The 19470-nt window shown below is 51.5% G+C and overlaps 1 protein-coding gene across 1 annotated transcript in view; it reads right to left on the bottom strand.

The window, feature by feature from the left end:
• Positions 1 to 19470, bottom strand: part of ALDH6A1 (aldehyde dehydrogenase 6 family member A1) — a 188209-nt gene that overhangs the window by 91100 nt on the left and 77639 nt on the right. The window contains exon 7 of the mRNA XM_030214333.1: positions 6352 to 6473. Coding sequence (XP_030070193.1) covers positions 6352 to 6473 — 122 coding nt within the window. The remainder of the gene's footprint in view (positions 1 to 6351; positions 6474 to 19470) is intronic.

Here is a 19470-nt window from a genome sequence, read left to right as displayed (position 1 = left end):
TGCATGAGTCTGCTCAATCTGTCGGCCAGACAGTTGTTTACGCCTGCCAGGTAAGTGGCTTGGAGAAGCATGCCATGCTGGCGAGCCCAAAGCCACAACCCGACGGCTTCCTGACATAGGAGGCGAGATCCGGTGCCACCCTGCTTGTTGATGTAGTACATTGCAACCTGGTTGTCTGTCCGAATTTGGATTACTTGAAAGGACAGCCTTGTATAATTATGGTACAGCTAGAAGCCCCCACCAGAAGGGTAGGAAGTTAAATCTCAGAGCTCAGGCTGTTAAAGACACAGGCCAAGTCAGAAATCTGATGGCTAGCATACTAGGAGCTTGCTGGAAAAGCATGGCCAAGTTTTTAGCCCGGATTGAGGCCTAAATGATCTAAATTAGGTCAAGAAAATGTGAAACAAAATGGAAGATCAGAAAACAAAATGGAAACTCTAAAGTGTCAGTTACAAAGTGGATTTTCCCCAATTTCCCCATTTGAGTTAGAAAAAATCTTGTTTTACTGAAGTATCTGCAGGTGCAGGAAAATAGTTGAGAGAGAAGGGGCGGCAACTTTCCAGTTAAGCAAGATTGTGGTCAGCTAGTTTGAAGTAAACAACTGTAACATTGAGGCCAATGGGCCCCATTAGTTAGAATGGGGCTAGGAGGGTATAAAAGATAGGGAGATTTTGGGCGTGTTAGGAGATCTCCTGATGTGCTAGACTGAGGTGCTGTCCGTCCTGCCGATCACCCCATCTGCTTGTATACCTAATCCTGCTGTATTATTGTGGTAAGCTATAATAAAGCTGATTATTCTTGCAACTTGTTCCCTCACTCCTATAGAATATTTAGAGACTTAGTAAAACTCTTGGGGTAAAAACGGGTAGTAGGAGAAAACCTAAGCACACATATATTGGTTGGGAGTCAGATAAGTGCAAGCATATTGTGGATGACAGCCTTCAGGAAAACCTCTCTGGTAGATGGCTAGTTTGCCAACTTACTAGAGGGGGTCTTCATGGGTCTATCCAAACCAAATAAAAACAGCCTTCAGCGCGTTCCAGACCGCTCTCAACTCCAAGAGGTTGATCTGCAGACCAGATTCCGGGAGGGACCACCGTCCTTGAGCGTGAAGCCCATCGACATGGGCTCCCCACCCCAGGAGAGATGCATCCGTCGTCAACACTTTTTGCGGCCGAGGAATTTGGACTGGGCGTCCCAAGATCAAATTGGAGCGAATCGTCCACCAGTGGAGTGAAGTGCGAAAACTGGCGGGCAGTCGGATTGCATCTTCTAGATTCCCCGAGGCCTGGTACCACTGGGAAGCTAGGGTCCATTGAGCTGGTCTCATGTGAAGATGTGCCATGGGGGGGGGGGGGGGGGGGGGTCACATGGACGGTAGAGGCCATATGGCCCAGGAGTCTCAACACCTGCCGAGCTGTGATCTGCTGGGACGCTCTGGCCCGGGAGGCAAGGGACAGAACAGTCTGCGCCCTCGCCTCGGGGAGATAGGCATGAGCCGTCTGTGAATTTAGCAGGGCTCCAATGAATTCAAGTGACTGGACTGGGCGTAGATGGGAGAAACCCTAGTAGCTCCAGAAGTTGAATAGTCCTCTGCATGGACTGTAGAGCTCCTGCCTCCGAGGTGCTCTTCAACAGCCAATCATCGAGATAAGGGAACACATGCACCCCCAGCTTGCGTAGTGACGCCGCCACCACCACTAGGCACTTCGTGAACACCCGTGGCGCAAAGGTGAGCCCAAAGGGCAGCACACAATACTGGAAATGTTGCGTCCCCAGAAGGAATCGCAGATACTGTCTGTGAGATGGCAGTATCGGGATGCGAGTATAAGCATCCTTTAAATCCAGGGAGCAATAGCCAATCGTCTTTCTGAATCATGGGGAGAAGGATGCCCAAGGAAAGCATCCTGAACTTTTATCGGACCAGATATTTGTTCAGGCCTCTCAGGTCTAGGATGGGACGCATCCCCCATTTTCTTTTCCACAAGGAAGTACCTGGAATAGAATCCCAGCCCTTCTTGCCCTGGTGGTACGGGCTCAACCGCATTGGTGCTGAGAAGGGCGGAGAGTTCCTCTGCAAGTACCTGCCTGTGGTGGGAGCTGAAGGACTGAGCTCCCGGTGGGCAATCTGGCGGAGTGGAGGTCAAATTGAGGGCGTACCCGCACCGCACTATTTGGAGAACCCACTGGTCGGAGGTTACGAGAGGCCACCTTTGGTGAAAACATTTTAACCTCCTCCCGACCGGTAGGCCGTCCGGCACGGGCACTTGTATGGCAGCTAAGCTCCCGTGGATCCAGTCAAAAGCCCGTCCCTTGCTTTTGCTGGGGAGGCGCAGGGGCCTGCTTGGTCGCACACTGTTGATGCGAACGAGCGCGCTGGGGTTGAGCCTGGGAAGGCTATTGGGAAGGAGGATTGTACCTACGCTTGGAGTAAGCGGAAGGAGCAGTCTTCTTTCCCCTGAAAAATCGCCTACCTGAAGAGGTAGGTGCTGAAGGCGCCTGGTGGGAGAGGTTGTCAAGGGCGGTTTCCCGCTGGTGAAGCTGTTCGACCTTCTCACCAAAAATATTATCCCCCCGGCAAGGGACATCCACCAGTCGCTGCTGGGTCAGATTGTCCAGGTCAGAGGCACACAGCCATGACAGTCTGCGAATCACTATACCTTGGGCAGCGGCCCTGGATGCAACATCACAAGTGTCATAAATACCCCTGGACAGGAATTCACAACATGCCTTCAGCTGCCTGACCACCTCCTGAAATGGCCTGGCCTGCTCCGGAGGGAGCTTGTCCACCAGGTCTGCCAGTTGCCGCACATTATTCCACATGTGAATGCTCGTGTAGAGCTGGTAAGACTGGATCTTGGTCACGAGCATGGAGGAATGATAGGCCTTCCTTCCAAAAGAGTCCAGATTGAGAGACTCACGCCCCGGGGGTGCCGAGGCAGTATCCCTCGAACTCTTGGCTCTCTTTGAGAGCAGAATCCACGACCACAGAGTCATGTGGCAACTGAGTCCTCATCAACTCTGAGTCTGTGTGGACTCTATACTGGGACTCCGCTTTCTTCGGGATGGTGGGATTAAAGGCTTCAGCCAGTTTCGCAGCAGTGTCTCCTTCAGGACATTGTGCAGCGGAACCGTGGAAGACTCTTTAGGTGGTGATGGATAGTCGATGACTTCGAGCATCTCAGCCCTCAGCTTGTCCACCGTAACCACAGGAAAGGGAATGCTCACAGACATGTCCCTCACAAAAGAGGCAAAGGAAAGGCCCTCAGGTGGGGAGAGTTTCCTTTCCAGTGAAGGAGTGAGGTCAGAGGGAAGACCACAGGACTCCTCGGATGAGAAATACCTGGGGTCCTCCTCCTCTTCCCACGAGGCCTCCTCCTCGGTGTCGGACATGAGTTCTGACTTCTGTCCGAAACCGTGCCCATCTCGACTCAGAGGAACCACGTCCTCGATGATGGCGTCGAGAAGTGGATTACCGGCGGGGACAAAGCTCCTTCCATCGACGTGGACTCCACCTGAATGGCAGCTGAGATCGACGACCGCATCACAGGGCCAGAGCCAGCAGGTGCTTCCATCAACGGTGCCGAGGGCGCAAGCACCCCCAGCACCAGTAGGGACTAGCGCAGCAGCCCTTCCAGGATACCTGGAAGAATGGCTCAGAGGCGCTCGTCCAGAGTCTCCGTCAGGAAAGGCTGAGGGGCCGGTGCCGGAGTCCGTGTTCGAATCTGCAAGGGGCCAGGAAACGGTACCGGACTGCCCGACACCTCCTGGATGGAGGGGGAGCGGTCCTCCCGGCGTCAACGCTTCTCAGGTGCCGACTTTCTCGACGCCCCGGAGCTCCCAGTACCGTGTAAAGGGGGCGACCGATGACGATGCTTCTTAGCTAACTTTTTTCGATGCACGTAATCGGCGCTCTGCGGTACCGACGAGGAGGACGTGGAATCCATATGCCTCCTCGGGGTCAGGTCCGAAAGGGGTCGGTCCTGATGGCCCTGTACAGCAGGAGCTGCCGAGGCAGGTGGAGGCCCACTCGGCTGCTCACTGCTCCCAGCGAAAGAAGGTCGTCGGGCCGATGGTACCTGTACTCCTGAGGTCAATGCCATGTCTGGGGCCGAAGTCGACGCCGCCGGTGCCGATGCTGCCGACGTCGAAGGGCCGGCGCAAGCTCCAAAAATCCGATCCCGTTGAGCTTGCCTCACTAAGTGTGTCCGCTTCTTCAAGCCGAGACACAAGTTACACGCTTTGGGATTATGCTCAGGCCCGAGGCACTGAAGGCACCAAGCGTGGGTGTCGGAAAGCGAGATCTGCCGGCCGCACCAACCACACTTTTTGAAGCTACTGGGTATCCTCGATGTCATCGACGGAAAAATTGCGGCGGCAAGGTCAAAATCGGCGATGGTGGCGAGGAAAAGGTCACCAAGAGGAAAAAAAAGGCGCAAATGCGCGACCACGAGGCAGCGAAACAAACGAAGACGCTAAACTACGAAAAGAAAGGACTTTTTTGGGGGTTTTTTGAAAAGGAGAAAGAAGGCGCGAACGGCGCCACAAAAAGAAAAAGCGAACAAGCGCTACCGGTGTCCGAGGCTGACAACGGAGAGGGATGCAAAGCAGTCTCTCTCCAAGCGCAGAAAATGAAAAACTGAGTGGGAGCGGTCGCACACGGGCCGGGAAGACGGCCGCGCATGCATGGTGGGCATGCCCTGCATGCGGGACCTCCCGCAATACTTTTTTCTGGTTGGAGGGGGCTACCGTGGACGTCACCCAGTCGTGAGAACAAGCAGCCTGCTTGTCCTCGGAGAAATATTTTTACACTCAGTGTATACTATTTACACTCTGGAACACATTGCTGGAGTAAGCGCCACAAGAGAGTTTAAAAAGGTTTGGACAAATTCCTGTAGGCAGACCTAGGAAAACCAGAGGTTATCCCTGGGGTTATGTAGCATGGAATCTTGAAACTTTTTGGGACTCTACCAGGTACTTCTGACTGGCCACTGTTGGAAACAGGTACTGGCCTAGATGGATCTTTATATCTTTTTACTCATTTTTTCCCCACATGCCAAGTTTCATCCCATTCTGCTATAGAAGTTGAGGCTCCTTCTTCCATAGAAATGTACTAGGTCTTTATTTGAGGGGGGTGGGGCTTATTTCTCTGGAACCCCCAGTCCAATCTGTCCATTTTTGAATTAATTCATTCCTTTTCATTTTTTACCAGTTTTTCACTCATGCCAAGTTTCATCTTTTGGTTTTGGCTTCAGTGATGAAACTGGCCTAGGAGTGAATGAAGGTTGCAAAATCTGAAGTGGGCTGGGCAGAAAGAAAACCAGAGTTTGTGAAGACAGAAAAGCAAGCATAAATAGGAGCAAGGCAGCACAATTAACCAGCTACACTAACTGCTTTCACAGGTTAAAAAAACACAGTCTCTGATTTGTTTTAAATGTGCTCTCCTCTGACGTCAGCTATCTACGTAGATAACTGACGTCAGAGGAGGGCGGACACAGGAAGAAGAAGGAGATATTGGAGGAGACAGAAGAGCTAAAGAATAGCTGATCCATCCTGTGCAGCGCCTTCAAACATAGGTGAGAGGCGCTGCACCGGCCATTATGGTGGAGGGGGGGGGGGGGGGGGGGGATAGCGGCGGGGACGAAATCGGGGGGGCGGGGCACGGAGGTGGAGGAGGGCAGGAGGCGGAGCATTGCCGACTAAAGAAGAGAGACACAGGAAGGGAGGGGGAGCCCAGCAACTGCAAAGGTTTCATTTTTAAAAGCTTTTATTTCACAAACGGAGCAGCGGGGACTTCGGGGGGGGGGGGGGGGGGGGGTGGGGCAAGCAAGGCAAGGCAAGGCCAGGCCGTCCATACAGGACGCTGCTGATGAGCGCCTTTGCCCCCTCCCGATCCTTTTTTAATTTAGTTTCCTTTTTTATTTTAGGCACAGGGAAGCAGGGAGCCACTTTTCTTTTAAAACATGCCAGCAATTTGGTTTTTCATCGTGCAGGGGGCAGTGGGGAGATGACAGCTCAGGCTTTAACAACAGGTCTGAGCTGACGTTAAATTTCTGGTGGTAAGTGAATCGTTGCTATCGTCGGTATGGTTAGTGCATTCCAAATTGTCTACATTTCAATGGTAGTTTCTCATTTGCATTCCAGTTACGTTAGCTGCTACTGCCATCGAAAAATAGGCTTTAGTGCATGGAAAGGATAGGAAATTCTTCCTTAAGGGCTCATTTAACGATGAAAAATGTTTAGTGCATCTGGGCCTAAGTCTCTAGGATGAAATCTAACTGTAGGTATCTGGAATAAACCCACAGGATAGACTCACAAAGAAAAGAAAGGGAAAGAAACAAGAAGACATACCATGTTGGACTGAATTCTCTTGCCATTGATGGAGCCTCTTTCATAAATATACTCTCCAGCTTGGTTGGAGCCCACAAAGCTGATGGCCTTTATATCCGGATGGTCACAAATAAAATTCACAGCTTCAAAAGATAAATACACACAATGTTACTTATTAGAGGCCATAGAAACAAAATCAGCATCCTAAGTTAGGAACGCTATTTCTTTGCACCAGTCTCTCTGTCAAACCTGAACACAAGACCTGTTCATGCATTAAATCTTCTCCAAAACCAGCCCCCCCCCCCCCCCCCCCCCCCCGGTCAAGAGAATTAAAAACCCCACCTGAATACCCATTTCAGCTTAAAGGAGGTAACTTTATAAGGCTTGAGCATAATTTGCACACAAGCAGCAGGTTTACAGGTATAAATGGCATAATGTTTCTAAGCTGTTACTTCATAAACTCTAGATGCTGCTATTCACACCTGCTCCGAGGCATGTGTAATTTTAAGGTAATCACTCATTTGGACTTGGAGTTTGGAGATATGATAGGGGGTGCAAATAGTTTGCCTGTCTGACATGAAAACTCACCTCAGTGCAGCTTAATTCCTCAACTGGATTCCCTTAGATATCTAGTTTTGTACAACACAGCACTTACACATGCGAGTAGTGGCACTTATATGCTCAGATTGCAAAATCACCGCTTACATATTATGTGGTCAGAGCCCCAAGAGATACCATTCTAGTGGGGTTTTTTTTTAAATTTGTTTTTATAAAAGGCCTGTTCCCCCTGGCCATTTTTCCATGGCCTTAAAGGTATTTGACAAAAGGTTCTGCATGCATTGCAATTTTTCTGAAATACTCTGCGTCTTTTTTTATCTAAAAGACCTATGCAAAATTAGGCTTCAAACTTTATATCTGGCCCCATCACTTTTTACAATGATCGCCTTCTCCCTGTCTCATATTTTCCACTAGGAAAAAAGGCACGTTTCAGACACAAAGGAAACGGACGCTAGCAAGGATTTTGTTGGAGTGTGTACATTTTACAGACTGTGCGAGAGTGAGTGTGTGATACAGAGAGAGTAACATAGTAGATGATGGCAGAAAAAGACCTGCACGGTCCATCCAGTCTGCCCAACAAGATAACTCATATTTGCTACTTTTTGTGTATACCCTACTTTGATTTGTACCTGTGCTCTTCAGGGCACAGACCGTATAAGTCTGCCCAGCACTATCCCCGCCTTCCAACCACCAGCCCCGCCTCCCAACCACCGGCTTTGGCACAGACCGTATAAGTCTGCCCTGCACTATCCCCGCCTCCCAACCACCAGCCCCACATGGTTCTGAACAAAGTGTTGATATAACATTAATGTAGTGGCAGATAACACAGTCACGAACACTAAGGCGTGAATGTCTGAGTGTGTGACAGAGTGAGACTGGGTGCAAGTAAGAATGACAGTGTGTGCCAGGGGCCCCCCTTCCTTCCAGTTCCAGGGGGCCCCCTCCCTTCCAGTTCCAGGGGGCCCCCTTCCCTCCCAGTCCCAGGGTATTTATCCCCCCGTCCCCCTCAGTTCCAGGTTGGCCATCCCCCCCTCCCAGTTCTAGGGTGGCCGCCCCCCCGTCCCCCAGTTTCAGGGTGGCCCCCCTTCCAGTTGCAGGGTGGGCCCCTTCCTTCCGAGTTGCAGGGTGGCCCCCCCTTCCTCCTTCCCTGCCTCCCAGTTCTACAGTCAGGCCACCTCCCTCCCTCCCTCCGAGTTCCGGCCCCCCTCCAAGTTCCAGGGTCCCCCTGCCCCTTCTCCTCTATCTGCCAGTTGTAGGGCATCCCTCCTTGCCTCCGTCGGGCGCTGAGAGCCAGCATTGTGTAGCAGCAAAAGTTACATTTAAAACAGTGTTGTCACAGTGAGCTTCGGAATGTTGGAGGTGGTGTCCTGTGGTCTGATAACCCGCCTCCACGTCATAACATTTAAACGCAAGGGGCGGGGCCAGCCCTCAACGTCATTACGTTGTGACACGAGGGCGGGCCAGAGATGGAAGGCTTCACCATTACGAATCCACGAACCCTGGTCCCTGCACTGAAGCCACGGAGTGAGCTTCAGAACGTTGGAGTTGAGAATTATGTTGGGGTGGGCGGGGCTGAGGGCGGGGCACTCTACGAACACTACAGGGGGGCTTCAGTCTTGCATGGAGCGAACTTCAGAAGTGGGAATTATTTATATAGATAGTTTGCCTAGAGACAATGAAGCTGTCATCTCCCTCTTCTCCGAAAACAGTGCTCTGGGGCACACCGATGTGCCTTTCAAAAGTCGTTGCTGTGTCTTGATGGCTCATACATCTCTTGCCTCATCTCTAGCTTATTAACCATCTTTATGAAGAGATTCACCCAAGATAGTACACAGCGGGTACAGTTTAACATAGAAACTTAATTTTGTTAACAGAATAATAGTAAAATGAACAAATACAAGCATAAATTCAATCAGTGAGGTAAACCTGGAGATGGCAATTTGAAATCTAGTAATAGTATTAACATGGCATAGTATCTGAAATACAGTATACACATTTAACAGTACGGGTAACAGATATAGTGAAGTTACTCTGTCTCCATGTATTTCCACATATGGGTGATATCATCTAACAGAGCCCAGCGCGGAGAACCTCTCAGCAACTTTCTCAAAGCCTTTTGAAGACCACGCTGCGCATGACTTCCTGCCCACCGCAGTCATGTGGGGCCAGTCTATTACAAAAGCTACTGGAATGCAACTCCGAGGGGAGGTGGGTGGGTATGTGGGAATATGTGTTCTGCTATCCTTGGAGAACATCCGCTACAGGTGAGTAATTTTGATTTCGCAGGAGGACAAGCATATTCTCACATATGGGAATCTATCTACCAGGCTGTCTGAAACCAAAAAGGGGAAGAATAAGAGGCCTGTAACAGGCAAGCTTAGAACATCTTTGTTCCAATCATGGGGATTTTTTTTTTTTTTTAATGGAACATCCTGAAACAGAAGAAAAAATGGGCTTGGGGGTGTGAAGTTGGATTCTACACCCCAAATAATTTCTGAAGGACTGGCTGACCAAATCAACTGTCACATCAGGAATCTTGCTTGAAACAGTAATGACAGATCAGGGTTGTCTAAACTCGGTCCTCGAGAGCCGCAATCCAGTCGGGTTTTCTGGATTTCCCCAATGAATATGCATTTATTATCTAACTAGTAAAAAAGGCCCGTTTCTGACACAAATAAAACGGGCGCTAGGAAGGTTTTCCTCGGAGTGTGTATGTTTGACAGAATGTGTGTGAGAGTGAGTGTGTGAGAGAGAGAGTGAATGTGCGAGTGTGTGAGTGTGACAGAGAGACAGTGAGACTGGGTGCGAGTGTGTGTGAGAGAATGAGTGTGTGGCTGTGGCTGGGGGGGCCCGCCCTCCCTCCCTTCGTCCAGGGGCCCTCCTCTCTCCCAATTCCATGGTCGTTCCTCCCCTCACTCCCTCCGAGTTCCATGGTCGTTCCCCCCCCTCCCTCCCTCCGAGTTCTATGGTCATCCTCTCCCCTCCCTCCCTCCCAGTTCCAGGGTGCCCCCCCCCGCCCTCCCTCAGAGTTCCAGGGTCGTCCCCTCCCTCTGAGTTCCAAGGTCGTCCCCTCCATCCCTCCCTCCCAGTTTCAGGGTCCCCCTCCCTCCCTGTCTCAGGGTCCCTCCGAGTTTCAGGGCCCCCCTCTCTCCATGTTTCAGGGCCCCCCCTCCATTTCTCCGAGTTTTAGGGCCCCCCTCTCTCTCCGAGTTTCAGGACCCCCTCCCTCCGAGTTTCTGGGTCCATCCCTCCACCCTTCCGAGTTTCTGGGTCCGTCCCTCCCTTCCACTTCCAGGCCCCCCTGCCTCCTAATTTAAAAAGTCATGTTGGACTTACCAAGTCGGGGTTACGTCGTCCGCCAGTAGCGCTAAAAGCCGTGCAGCCCTTCGCTCGCTGTCTGTCTCTCAGCTCTGGTCTCGCCCTCATTTCCTGTTTCCGCAAGGGCAGGACCAGAATTGAGAGACAGACAGCGACAGAAGGGCGGAGGCTGCACGGCTTTTAGTGCTACTGGCGGACGACGTAACCCCGACTTGGTAAGTCCAACATGACTTTTTAAATTCGGAGGCAGGGGGGCCTGGAAGTGGAAGGGAGGGACGGACGGGGGACCCTGGAACTGGGAGGGAGGTTAGCAAATGGGGTTTTTTTTAAGTTTTTTTTTTTTTTTAATTTTGGCTTTGTTTAGCCGGAGAAAGATGTTTGTCTCTCTCCACCCATGTCCCTAAAGTTCACTTGCAGTTCCAACGTTCCAATGTCTCTGGTGGCGTCAGCCGGTGGTTACGAATGCAGCCAGAGACATTGGAACGTTGAGAGTGCAAATTATTATATTAGATGGTAAAATTATGTATCATACCTGATAATTTTCTTTCCATTAATCATAGCTGATCAATCCATAGAGTGGTGGGTTGTGTCCATCTACCAGCAGGTGGAGATAGAGAGCAATCCTTTTGCCTCCCTATATGTGGTCATGTGCTGCCGGAAACTCCTCAGTATGTCGATATCCAAGCTCCATCCGCAGGACTCAGCACTTAGAGAATTACACCCACAAAGGGACACTCTGCCCAGCTCACCACCGCCGAAACGGGGGAGGGGAATTAACCCAGCTCATCCCCACACAAGTGGGGGAGGGGAATCCGTCCAGCTCATCCCCGCGGAGCGGGGGAGGGACACCACACCCGCCGATGCGGGGGTATCTGGCTTATCCTGCAACCGCAACCACGGGAGGAGCTGACTGACCCTAACACCGCCGAAGCGGGAGGGGTACAAAGCTGCCCTACTGCCGCACGAAGCGGGAGGGAGCGCCGGCAGAATTTAAGTCTCAATCCAGCCCCGTAAAACGGAGGGGAGAGGAATGCAGCAGCTCACTGTAACACAAATTCGTCTCAACTCTTGAAGAATCCATTGAAAAACTTGAACACGAAGTCCTCCTGAACAGGAACTGAAGACTAAACTTGAACCTGAAATGCAACCAGAATATAAACAATACAGATATCTGGGAGGGGCTATGGATTGATCAGCTATGATTAATGGAAAGAAAATTATCAGGTATGATACATAATTTTACCTTCCATATCATCATGCTGATCAATCCATAGACTGGTGGGATGTACCGAAGCAGTACTCACCCAGGGCGGGACATAGAAATCCCTGACCGCAACACTGAAGCTCCAAACCGGGCCTCCGCCCGAGCAGCCACAGTCAAGAGGTAATGCCTGGAGAAGGTATGGGCCGATGCCCAAGTTGCCGCCTTGCAAATCTCTTCCAAGGAGACGGACCCGGCCTCTGCCATCGAAGCCGCCTGAGCTCTAGTGGAGTGAGCCTTCAGCTGGATAGGCGGCACCTTCCCCGCGGCCACATAAGCCGCTGCAATGGCTTCCTTGACCCATCTTGCCACTGTAGGCTTAGCAGCCTGCAGACCCTTACGAGGACCTGCAAACAGGACAAACAGATGATCCGACTTCCGGAAATCATTGGTCACTTCCAAGTATCTGATGATGACTCGTCTCACATCCAGATATTTGAGAGCAGAGTATTCCTCTGGGTAGTCCTCCCTACGAAAGGAAGGGAGACAGAGCTGCTGATTCCCATGGAAGCGAGAAACAATCTTGGGCAGGAAGGAAGGCACTGTGCGAATAGTCACTCCTGCCTCCGTGAACTGCAGAAAGGGCTCTCGACATGAAAGTGCCTGGAGCTCGGAAACTCTTCTGGCTGAAGTGATAGCCACCAAAAAGACTGCTTTCAACGTCAGGACTTTCAGAGATGCCCTTGACAAGGGTTCAAAAGGCGGCTTCTGCAAGGCTCTTAGCACCAGGTTGAGATTCCACGCAGGCACCACTGAGTGCAGAGGAGGGCGCAGGTGGGTTTAACTCCCTTGAGAAAGCGCACCACGTCTGGCTGCGAAGCCAGGGAAGCACCCTTCAGGCGGCCCCTGAAGCAAGCCAGAGCCGCTACCTGGACTTTAAGGGAACTGAGCGACAGGCCTTTCTCCAGACCTTCTTGCAGGAACGCCAACACTGAAGAAATTGGAGCAGTGAAGGGAGAAAGTGAGCCTGCTTCACACCACGCTGCAAAGGTACGCCAAACCCTGGCGTAAGCAGTAGAAGTAGAGCGGTTCCTCGCTCTCAGCATAGTGGCGATGACCTTGTCTGAGAAGCCCTTCTTTCTCAGACGCTGCCGCTCAATAGCCAGGCCGTAAGACCAAAGGGGGAGGGATCCTCCATCACCACGGGACCCTGATGCAACAGGCCCTGCTCCACTGGCAGCCGCAGAGGATCGTCCACTGAGAGCCTGATCAAGTCCGCATACCAGGGACATCTGGGCCAGTCCGGACCCACCAGGATTATCCGGCCCGGATGCTTTGCCACCCGGTCTAGCACCCTGCCCAACATGGGCCAGGGCGGGAACACATAGAGAAGCTCCTGTGTCGGCCACTGTTGGAGAAGAGCATCTACTCCCAGGGATCGAGGGTCCCGTTCTCTGCTGAAAAAGCGCGGCACTTGGCAATTGGCCGATGACGCCATCAGATCTAGGCTCGGCTGGCCCCAGCGCTTCGTGATGTCCAAGAACGCCTGAGCCGATAACTGCCACTCTCCGGGATCCAAGGTATGGCGACTGAGAAAGTCCGCCTTGACATTCATGACTCCGGCAATGTGGGCCGCTGACAGCTGTTCCAGGTTTGCTTCCGCCCACTGGCATAGATTCATGGCCTCCTTGGCTAGAGGGGCGCTCTTGGTACCTCCCTGGCGGTTGACATAGGCCACAGCCGTGGCATTGTCCGACAGGACCCGTACTGGCTTCAACGCCAGTACCGGGATGAACTCCAAAAGCGCCAACCGAATGGCTCTGAGTTCCAGGAGGTTGATAGACCACTTTGCCTCTGCAGGAGACCAGAGCCCCTGCGCTGTCCTTCCCAAGCAGTGGGCTCCCCAGCCCGACAAAGAGGCGTCCGTCGTGACGACAATCCACTCCGGGGTCACCAGAGGCATTCCTGCAGACAACTTGTCTGTCTGCAGCCACCAGCTCAGCGCCTTGCGCACTGCTGGGTCCAAGGGAAGGCGCACAGCATAATCCTCCGACATCGGAGTCCAGCGCTGCAGCAGAGAGTGTTGTAGTGGTCTCATATGAGCCCTGGCCCAGGGCACCACTTCCATCGTGGCCGTCATAGAGCCCAACAGCTGCACATAGTCCCAAGCCCGAAGAGGAGAGGCTACTAGGAACTGGTCCACCTGAGCCTGAAGTTTGACAATCCGATTGTCTGACAGGAACACTCTGCCCACTTGGGTGTCGAATCGAACTCCCAGATACTCCAGGGACTGAGTCGGGCGCAGCTGGCTCTTCTCCCAGTTGATGATCCACCCCAGGGAGCTCAAAAGAGCAACCACCCGGTCCACAGCTTTGCCGCACTCTGCATAAGAGGGGGCTCGGATCAACCAGTCGTCCAGATAAGGATGGACTTGTACTCCTTCCTTTTGCAGGAAGGCCGCGATGACCACCATTACTTTGGAGAAGGTCCGCGGAGCAGTAGCCAACCCGAAAGGGAGGGCTCTGAACTGGAAGTGTCGGCCCAGGACTGCAAAACGCAGAAAGCATTGATGAGGAGGCCAGATGGGAATATGCAGGTACGCTTCCTTGATGTCCAAGGAAGCCAAGAACTCCCCTGCCTTCACTGCCGCTATAACAGAGCGGACAGTCTCCATGCGAAAGTGCCGCACTTTCAAGGCCCGATTGACCCCTTTGAGGTCGAGGATAGGCCGGACAGAACCTCCTTTCTTTGGTACCACAAAGTAAATGGAGTAACGTCCCTTGCCAATCTGATTTTCTGGCACCGGAACGACCGCACCCAGGCGTCTCAGGTTGTCCAAGGTCTGCTGCACTGCCACAGCTTTGACCGGAGACTTGCAGGGAGAGAGTACAAACCCGTCTCTTAAGGGTCGGCAGAACTCTAACTTGTAGCCGTCTCTGATGACTTCCAGAACCCAAGCGTCTGAAGTTACCCTGGTCCACTTGCCCAGAAACGAGGACAGGCGTCCTCCAATCTGCACTGGGCCATGAACCAGGGCCCCGTCATTGGGTACGAGACCCTGGGGGAGGACCGGAGGGCGTACCTCCGGGACGGCGGTCTCTGCGAAAGGAATGCTGCTTGGGGGAGAAGTTCCTTTTGAAGGAAGAGGGGGCAGAGGAGCCCGACTTGCCCGGGCGGTACCGACGGGCTTCCTGAAACCGTCCTCTGGAGATACCGGGGCGAGCACAACTGGCCCGAGCCCTGACCTCTGGTAACCTCTTGCCCTTAGACGTGCCGAGATCGGTCACGATTTTGTCCAGCTCGACCCCAAAGAACAGCTTGCCTTTAAAAGGCAACTTAGCCAGGCGGGACTTAGAGGCGTGGTCCGCAGACCAATGTTTCAGCCAAAGCCAGCGCCGCGCAGAGACTGTCTGAGCCATACCTTTAGCCGAGGCTCTCAAGACATCATACAGTAAGTCTGCCAAATAAGCCAAGCCCGATTCCAGGGCCGGCCAGTCAGCCCTCAAGGAAGGATCCGAGGGGGAAGCCCGCTGCACCATCGTCAGGCACGCCCTGGCCACATAGGAGCCGCAAACTGAGGCCTGCAAACTTAAGGCAGCCGCCTCGAAGGACGACCTTAAAGCCGCTTCCAATCTTCTGTCTTGGGCGTCCTTTAGGGCCGTGCCACCTTCCACCGGCAACGCCGTTTTCTTAGCCACCGCAGTGATTAAAGAATCCACGGTAGGCCAAATAAAGGCCTCACGTTCACTTTCAGGCAAAGGATAGAGGCGGGACATAGCCCTAGCCACTTTGAGGCTCGCTTCCGGGACATCTCATTGAGCCGAAATTAAGGTGTGCATGGCATCATGAACGTGGAAGGTTCTAGGCGGGCGCTTCGTCCCCAGCATAATGGCGGAGCCAACAGGGGCTGAGAGAGAGACGTCCTCTGGCGAGGAAATCTTCAAAATGCTCATGGCCTGCAGTAACAGGTTGGGCAAATCCTCTGAGCGAAAGATCCGTGCTGCAGAGGGGTCATCCGCTCCATCCGAGCGGGAATCCGTCTCCTCCAAGGAATCCCCAAAGGACCGTTGGAAGAACTCAGATACGCTGCCCTCATCTACATCAGAGGAAACAGCGTCCTCTAAGGCCCGGGAATCCACCCGAGGGCGTTTACTTCCGGGGGCCTCAACCCCGTTATCGGACAAGGGAGAAGGGGCAGCGTTTTGCATAAAGAAGGCCTGATGCAGCAGCAAAATAAACTCGGGGGAGAAACCCCCCAGACTGTGTATTTCAGCAGCCTGGGCCACAGCCCTAGACGTACCCTCAACCGGCGCTCGCAAGAGCGGGGGAGCAACATGCTGCGCATCCAAGATGGCGTCCGGCGCGACACTCCGCGAAGGAGCCGTGCGGGAAGAACGGCACTTAACTTTAGCCGCTTTTTTGCCGTCGCCCAAATCAAGGGCGGCCATGGCATGAACGTCTCCCAGCTCAAGAACGGCCCAAGAAGAAGCCGTCCGAGCAGAGTGGCCGGCCAAGATGGCGGAGGCGAGCAGCGGGGGATGGGCGTTTATGGCGGGAAAAACCGCCGCGCCGGAGGAAGACCCGGGACACTGACCGGCCTCCAAACTGACACCCAACAAGGGCGAATCAAACTTTAAAACCCCCGCATCCCCGCTAGAAGCGCACACGCGGTCCGGGGAGCGATTCTTGGCGCTCTCGCCCTCCGACGCCATAGGCCACGTGGAGATCAATCGGGGAATCCCCTGCCCGCTATAAAAAGGTAAAAATTACCTGCTTCTCGCTCCGAGCTGTAACGACCTGGTGTCCCAGTGAGTAGCTGCAATAAACGTTTAAATAAACGTCGAAATAAACGCCTTTAAGGACGTTCAAAAATTTTTTTATTTTTTTTTTTTAACGGAGCCAGCGGGAGTGGGGAGAAAAGGAGGGACCTGGCGCCACCAGGTTTGCACTTGCTCAAGAAGAGCCCTCAACCCCAGGCACTCAACAAAACCTAAAAATTAGGCTTGGAGACCTAGCCAGAGCTGCTGCTGTGTGTGACCACCACCTGCTGAGATAGAGAACATACTGAGGATTTTCCGGCAGCTCATGACCACATATAGGGAGGCAAAAAGATTGCTCTCTATCTCCACCTGCTGGTAGATGGACACAACCCACCAGTCTATGGATTGATCAGCATGATGATATGGAAGAATTACTTAAATATTTTAACTAGTTACACTATTGTAATCTTTACATGCAGTAACAGTTATACAATTTTTTTATATATGTCTACCTTTTTTATTTTTATTTTACTGCTTTCTTTACTCTGCATATACTTGTACAGAAACACAATACTTCATGCCTTATCATCTTTCATACTTCCACTCATACTACCACTCATCCACCTTCTCTCGATGGGATTCCTTTAAACAATTTTTGTTTTCAGTAAGCCTGGGGGCTAGGGATACCCCACATGTGAGAACAAGCAGCCTGCTTGTCCTCGGAGAAAGCGAACTTACTTACCTGTAGCAGGTATTCTCCGAAGACAGCAGGCTGATTGTCCTCAGCAACCCGCCCACCTCCCCTTTGGAGTTGTTTAATTCTTTATTTGCTTTTAATATAACTGAGGCGGGAACGGACGCACGCGGGAAGATGGTCACGCATGCGTAGTGCGTCCATCCTGTGCTTTGCTGGCTGTCGCAAAGCTCTTCAGATTTTACTGCAAAAAATCTCCGTTCCTGGGGCCGCTGACCCACATGTGAGAACAATCAGCCTGCTGTCCTCGGAGAATACCTGCTACAGGTAAGTAACTTCGCATTTCCTTAGGGAAGAGACCTTGTTGGAGCAGGTAGTTTAGGTGGGATGTGAGGTCCGCTATGAAGTGGTTGGGGGCGGATTTTATTAGGTAGCTGGGCACGTATCCAATTTGCAGTGGGTGTTGGAGAACTTATAGATCGCATGGGTTACTGTTTTGGAGGTGAGGAGGGCGAAGTTTGACCACATTCGGTCTGCTGGGTATTCTCCAGGGGTTGGATTCAGGCCGTTGATGAAGTTTTCGATATCACTTTTGGCAAGAGGAAGTGTTTTGCATAGATTTACAATTTTTTCGTTGAAATATTTAGCAAGTTTGTCTGCAGATGGGATGTCTGTATTGGTTGAGGTGACCAAGGAGGTGTCTAGTAGTTTGTTTACGAGTTGGTATAGTTTCTTTGTGTCTTTGTAGTCTGGTCCTATTTTAGTTCTGTAATATGACCTTTTGGCCTGTCTTATTGCGTATTTGTATTTTCTTTGTGTTTGTTTCCAAGTGTTGAGCATGGTGTTCGTCTTTTATTTTTTTCCATGCTCTTTCAAGTTTCCTGGATTGTATTTTTAGTTTTTTCAGTTCATGGTATCAAGATCTGTCTTCGTGCTGTTCTTGTTTGTAAGGGTGCTATTTCGTCTAGTATGTTTCTGCATCTTTTGTCCCAGTTAGAGAGGTAGTTTATGGAGTCTGTTTGTGTTGTCCATTCGCCATTATATATTTGTTGCCAGAATGTTTTCGAGTCTATTTGGCCTCTTGTGCTGTAGGTTTTGTGTTCTTGTGCACGGTGTGAGCCCTTCTTCCGCCAATTTAGTGAAAGGTTTAGTTTGTAGTGGTCGGTCCATGGTATTTCTGACCATTTAGTATCAGTTATTATTAGGTTTTGGTCTGTGGACAATTTATATGAGATGAGGTCAAGCGTGTTCCCTTTGGTGTGGGTTGTTTGCATTTGTGGCCATTTAAGATCCCATAAGTGGAGGAATTCCTTGCATTCTCATGTGTTGGCAGAGTTTGGGTCTTCTAGGTGGAGGTTGATGTCTCCTAGCAGTAGTATGTTAGAATTGGATGCACAAGTGTTTGAGATGAAGTCCATGAAATTTGACTGGTTTCGTTCCAGTTGTCTGGTGGTCTGTAAAACAAGATACAATTCAGGTGATCAAGCAGGGATTTGTTATGGATTCTGAAAGGTCAATTGGGCCTCGCAACGGCGAGGACAAAACAGAGATTGGCCTACAAAGAAACAGCTAACAGAGTGCAGCCTTGAACAGAACAAAAATGGGCCTAGGGGGGGTGCAGTTGGATTCTAGACCCCAAACAGATTCTGCAACACCGACTGCCCAAACCGACTGTCGTGTCGGGAGTCCTGCTGAAGGCAGTAATGAGATGTGACTGTGTGGACAGATGACCACGTCGAAGCCTTGCAAATCTCTTCAATAGTGGCTGACTTCAAGTGAGCTATTGACGCTGCCATGGCTCTAACACTATGAGCCGTGACATGACCCTCAAGAGTCAGCCCAGCTTGTGCATAAGTGAAGAAAATACAATCTGCTAGCCAATTTGAAATGGTGCGTTTCCTGACAGCAACTCCCTTCCTGTTGGGATAAAAAGAAACAAACATTTGGGTGGACTGTCTGAAGGGGCTTGTCCGCTCCACATAGAAGGCCAATGCTCTCTTTCAGTCCAATGTATGCAACTGACGCTCAGCAGGGAGGGTATGAGGATGGGGAAAAAATGTTGGCAAGACAATTGACTGGTTCAGATTGAACTCCGACACCACCTTCGGCAGGAACTTAGGGTGCGTGCGGAGGACTACTCTGTTGTGATGAAACTTAGTATAAGGTGCGTTAACCACTAGGGCCTGAAGCTCACTGACTCTACGAAGTAACAGCCAGCAAGAAAATGACCTTCCAGGTCAAATACTTCAGATGGCAGGAATCCAGTGGCTCAAAAGGAGCTTTTATCAGCTGGGTGAGGACGACGTTGAGATCCCATGACACTGGTGGAGGTTTGACAGGGGGCTTTGACAAAAGCAAACCTTTCATGAAGCGAACAACTAAAGGATGTCCAGATATAGGCGTGCCGTCTACACGATAATGGAGAGCACTAATTGCACTAAGATGGACTCTTATGGAGTTGGTCTTGAGACCATACTCTGACAAGTGTAGAAGGTATTCAAGCAGGGTCTGTGTAGGATAAGAGCGAGGATCTAGGGCCTTGCTGTCACACCAGACGGCAAACCTCCTCAATTTGGAAGAGTAACACCTCTTCGAGGAATCTTTCCTGG

The sequence above is a fragment of the Microcaecilia unicolor genome, chromosome 9 (genome assembly GCF_901765095.1).
Source record: "Microcaecilia unicolor chromosome 9, aMicUni1.1, whole genome shotgun sequence".
Taxonomy (NCBI): Eukaryota; Metazoa; Chordata; class Amphibia; order Gymnophiona; family Siphonopidae; genus Microcaecilia; species Microcaecilia unicolor.
This window is presented reverse-complemented; position numbering and strand designations above follow the sequence as displayed.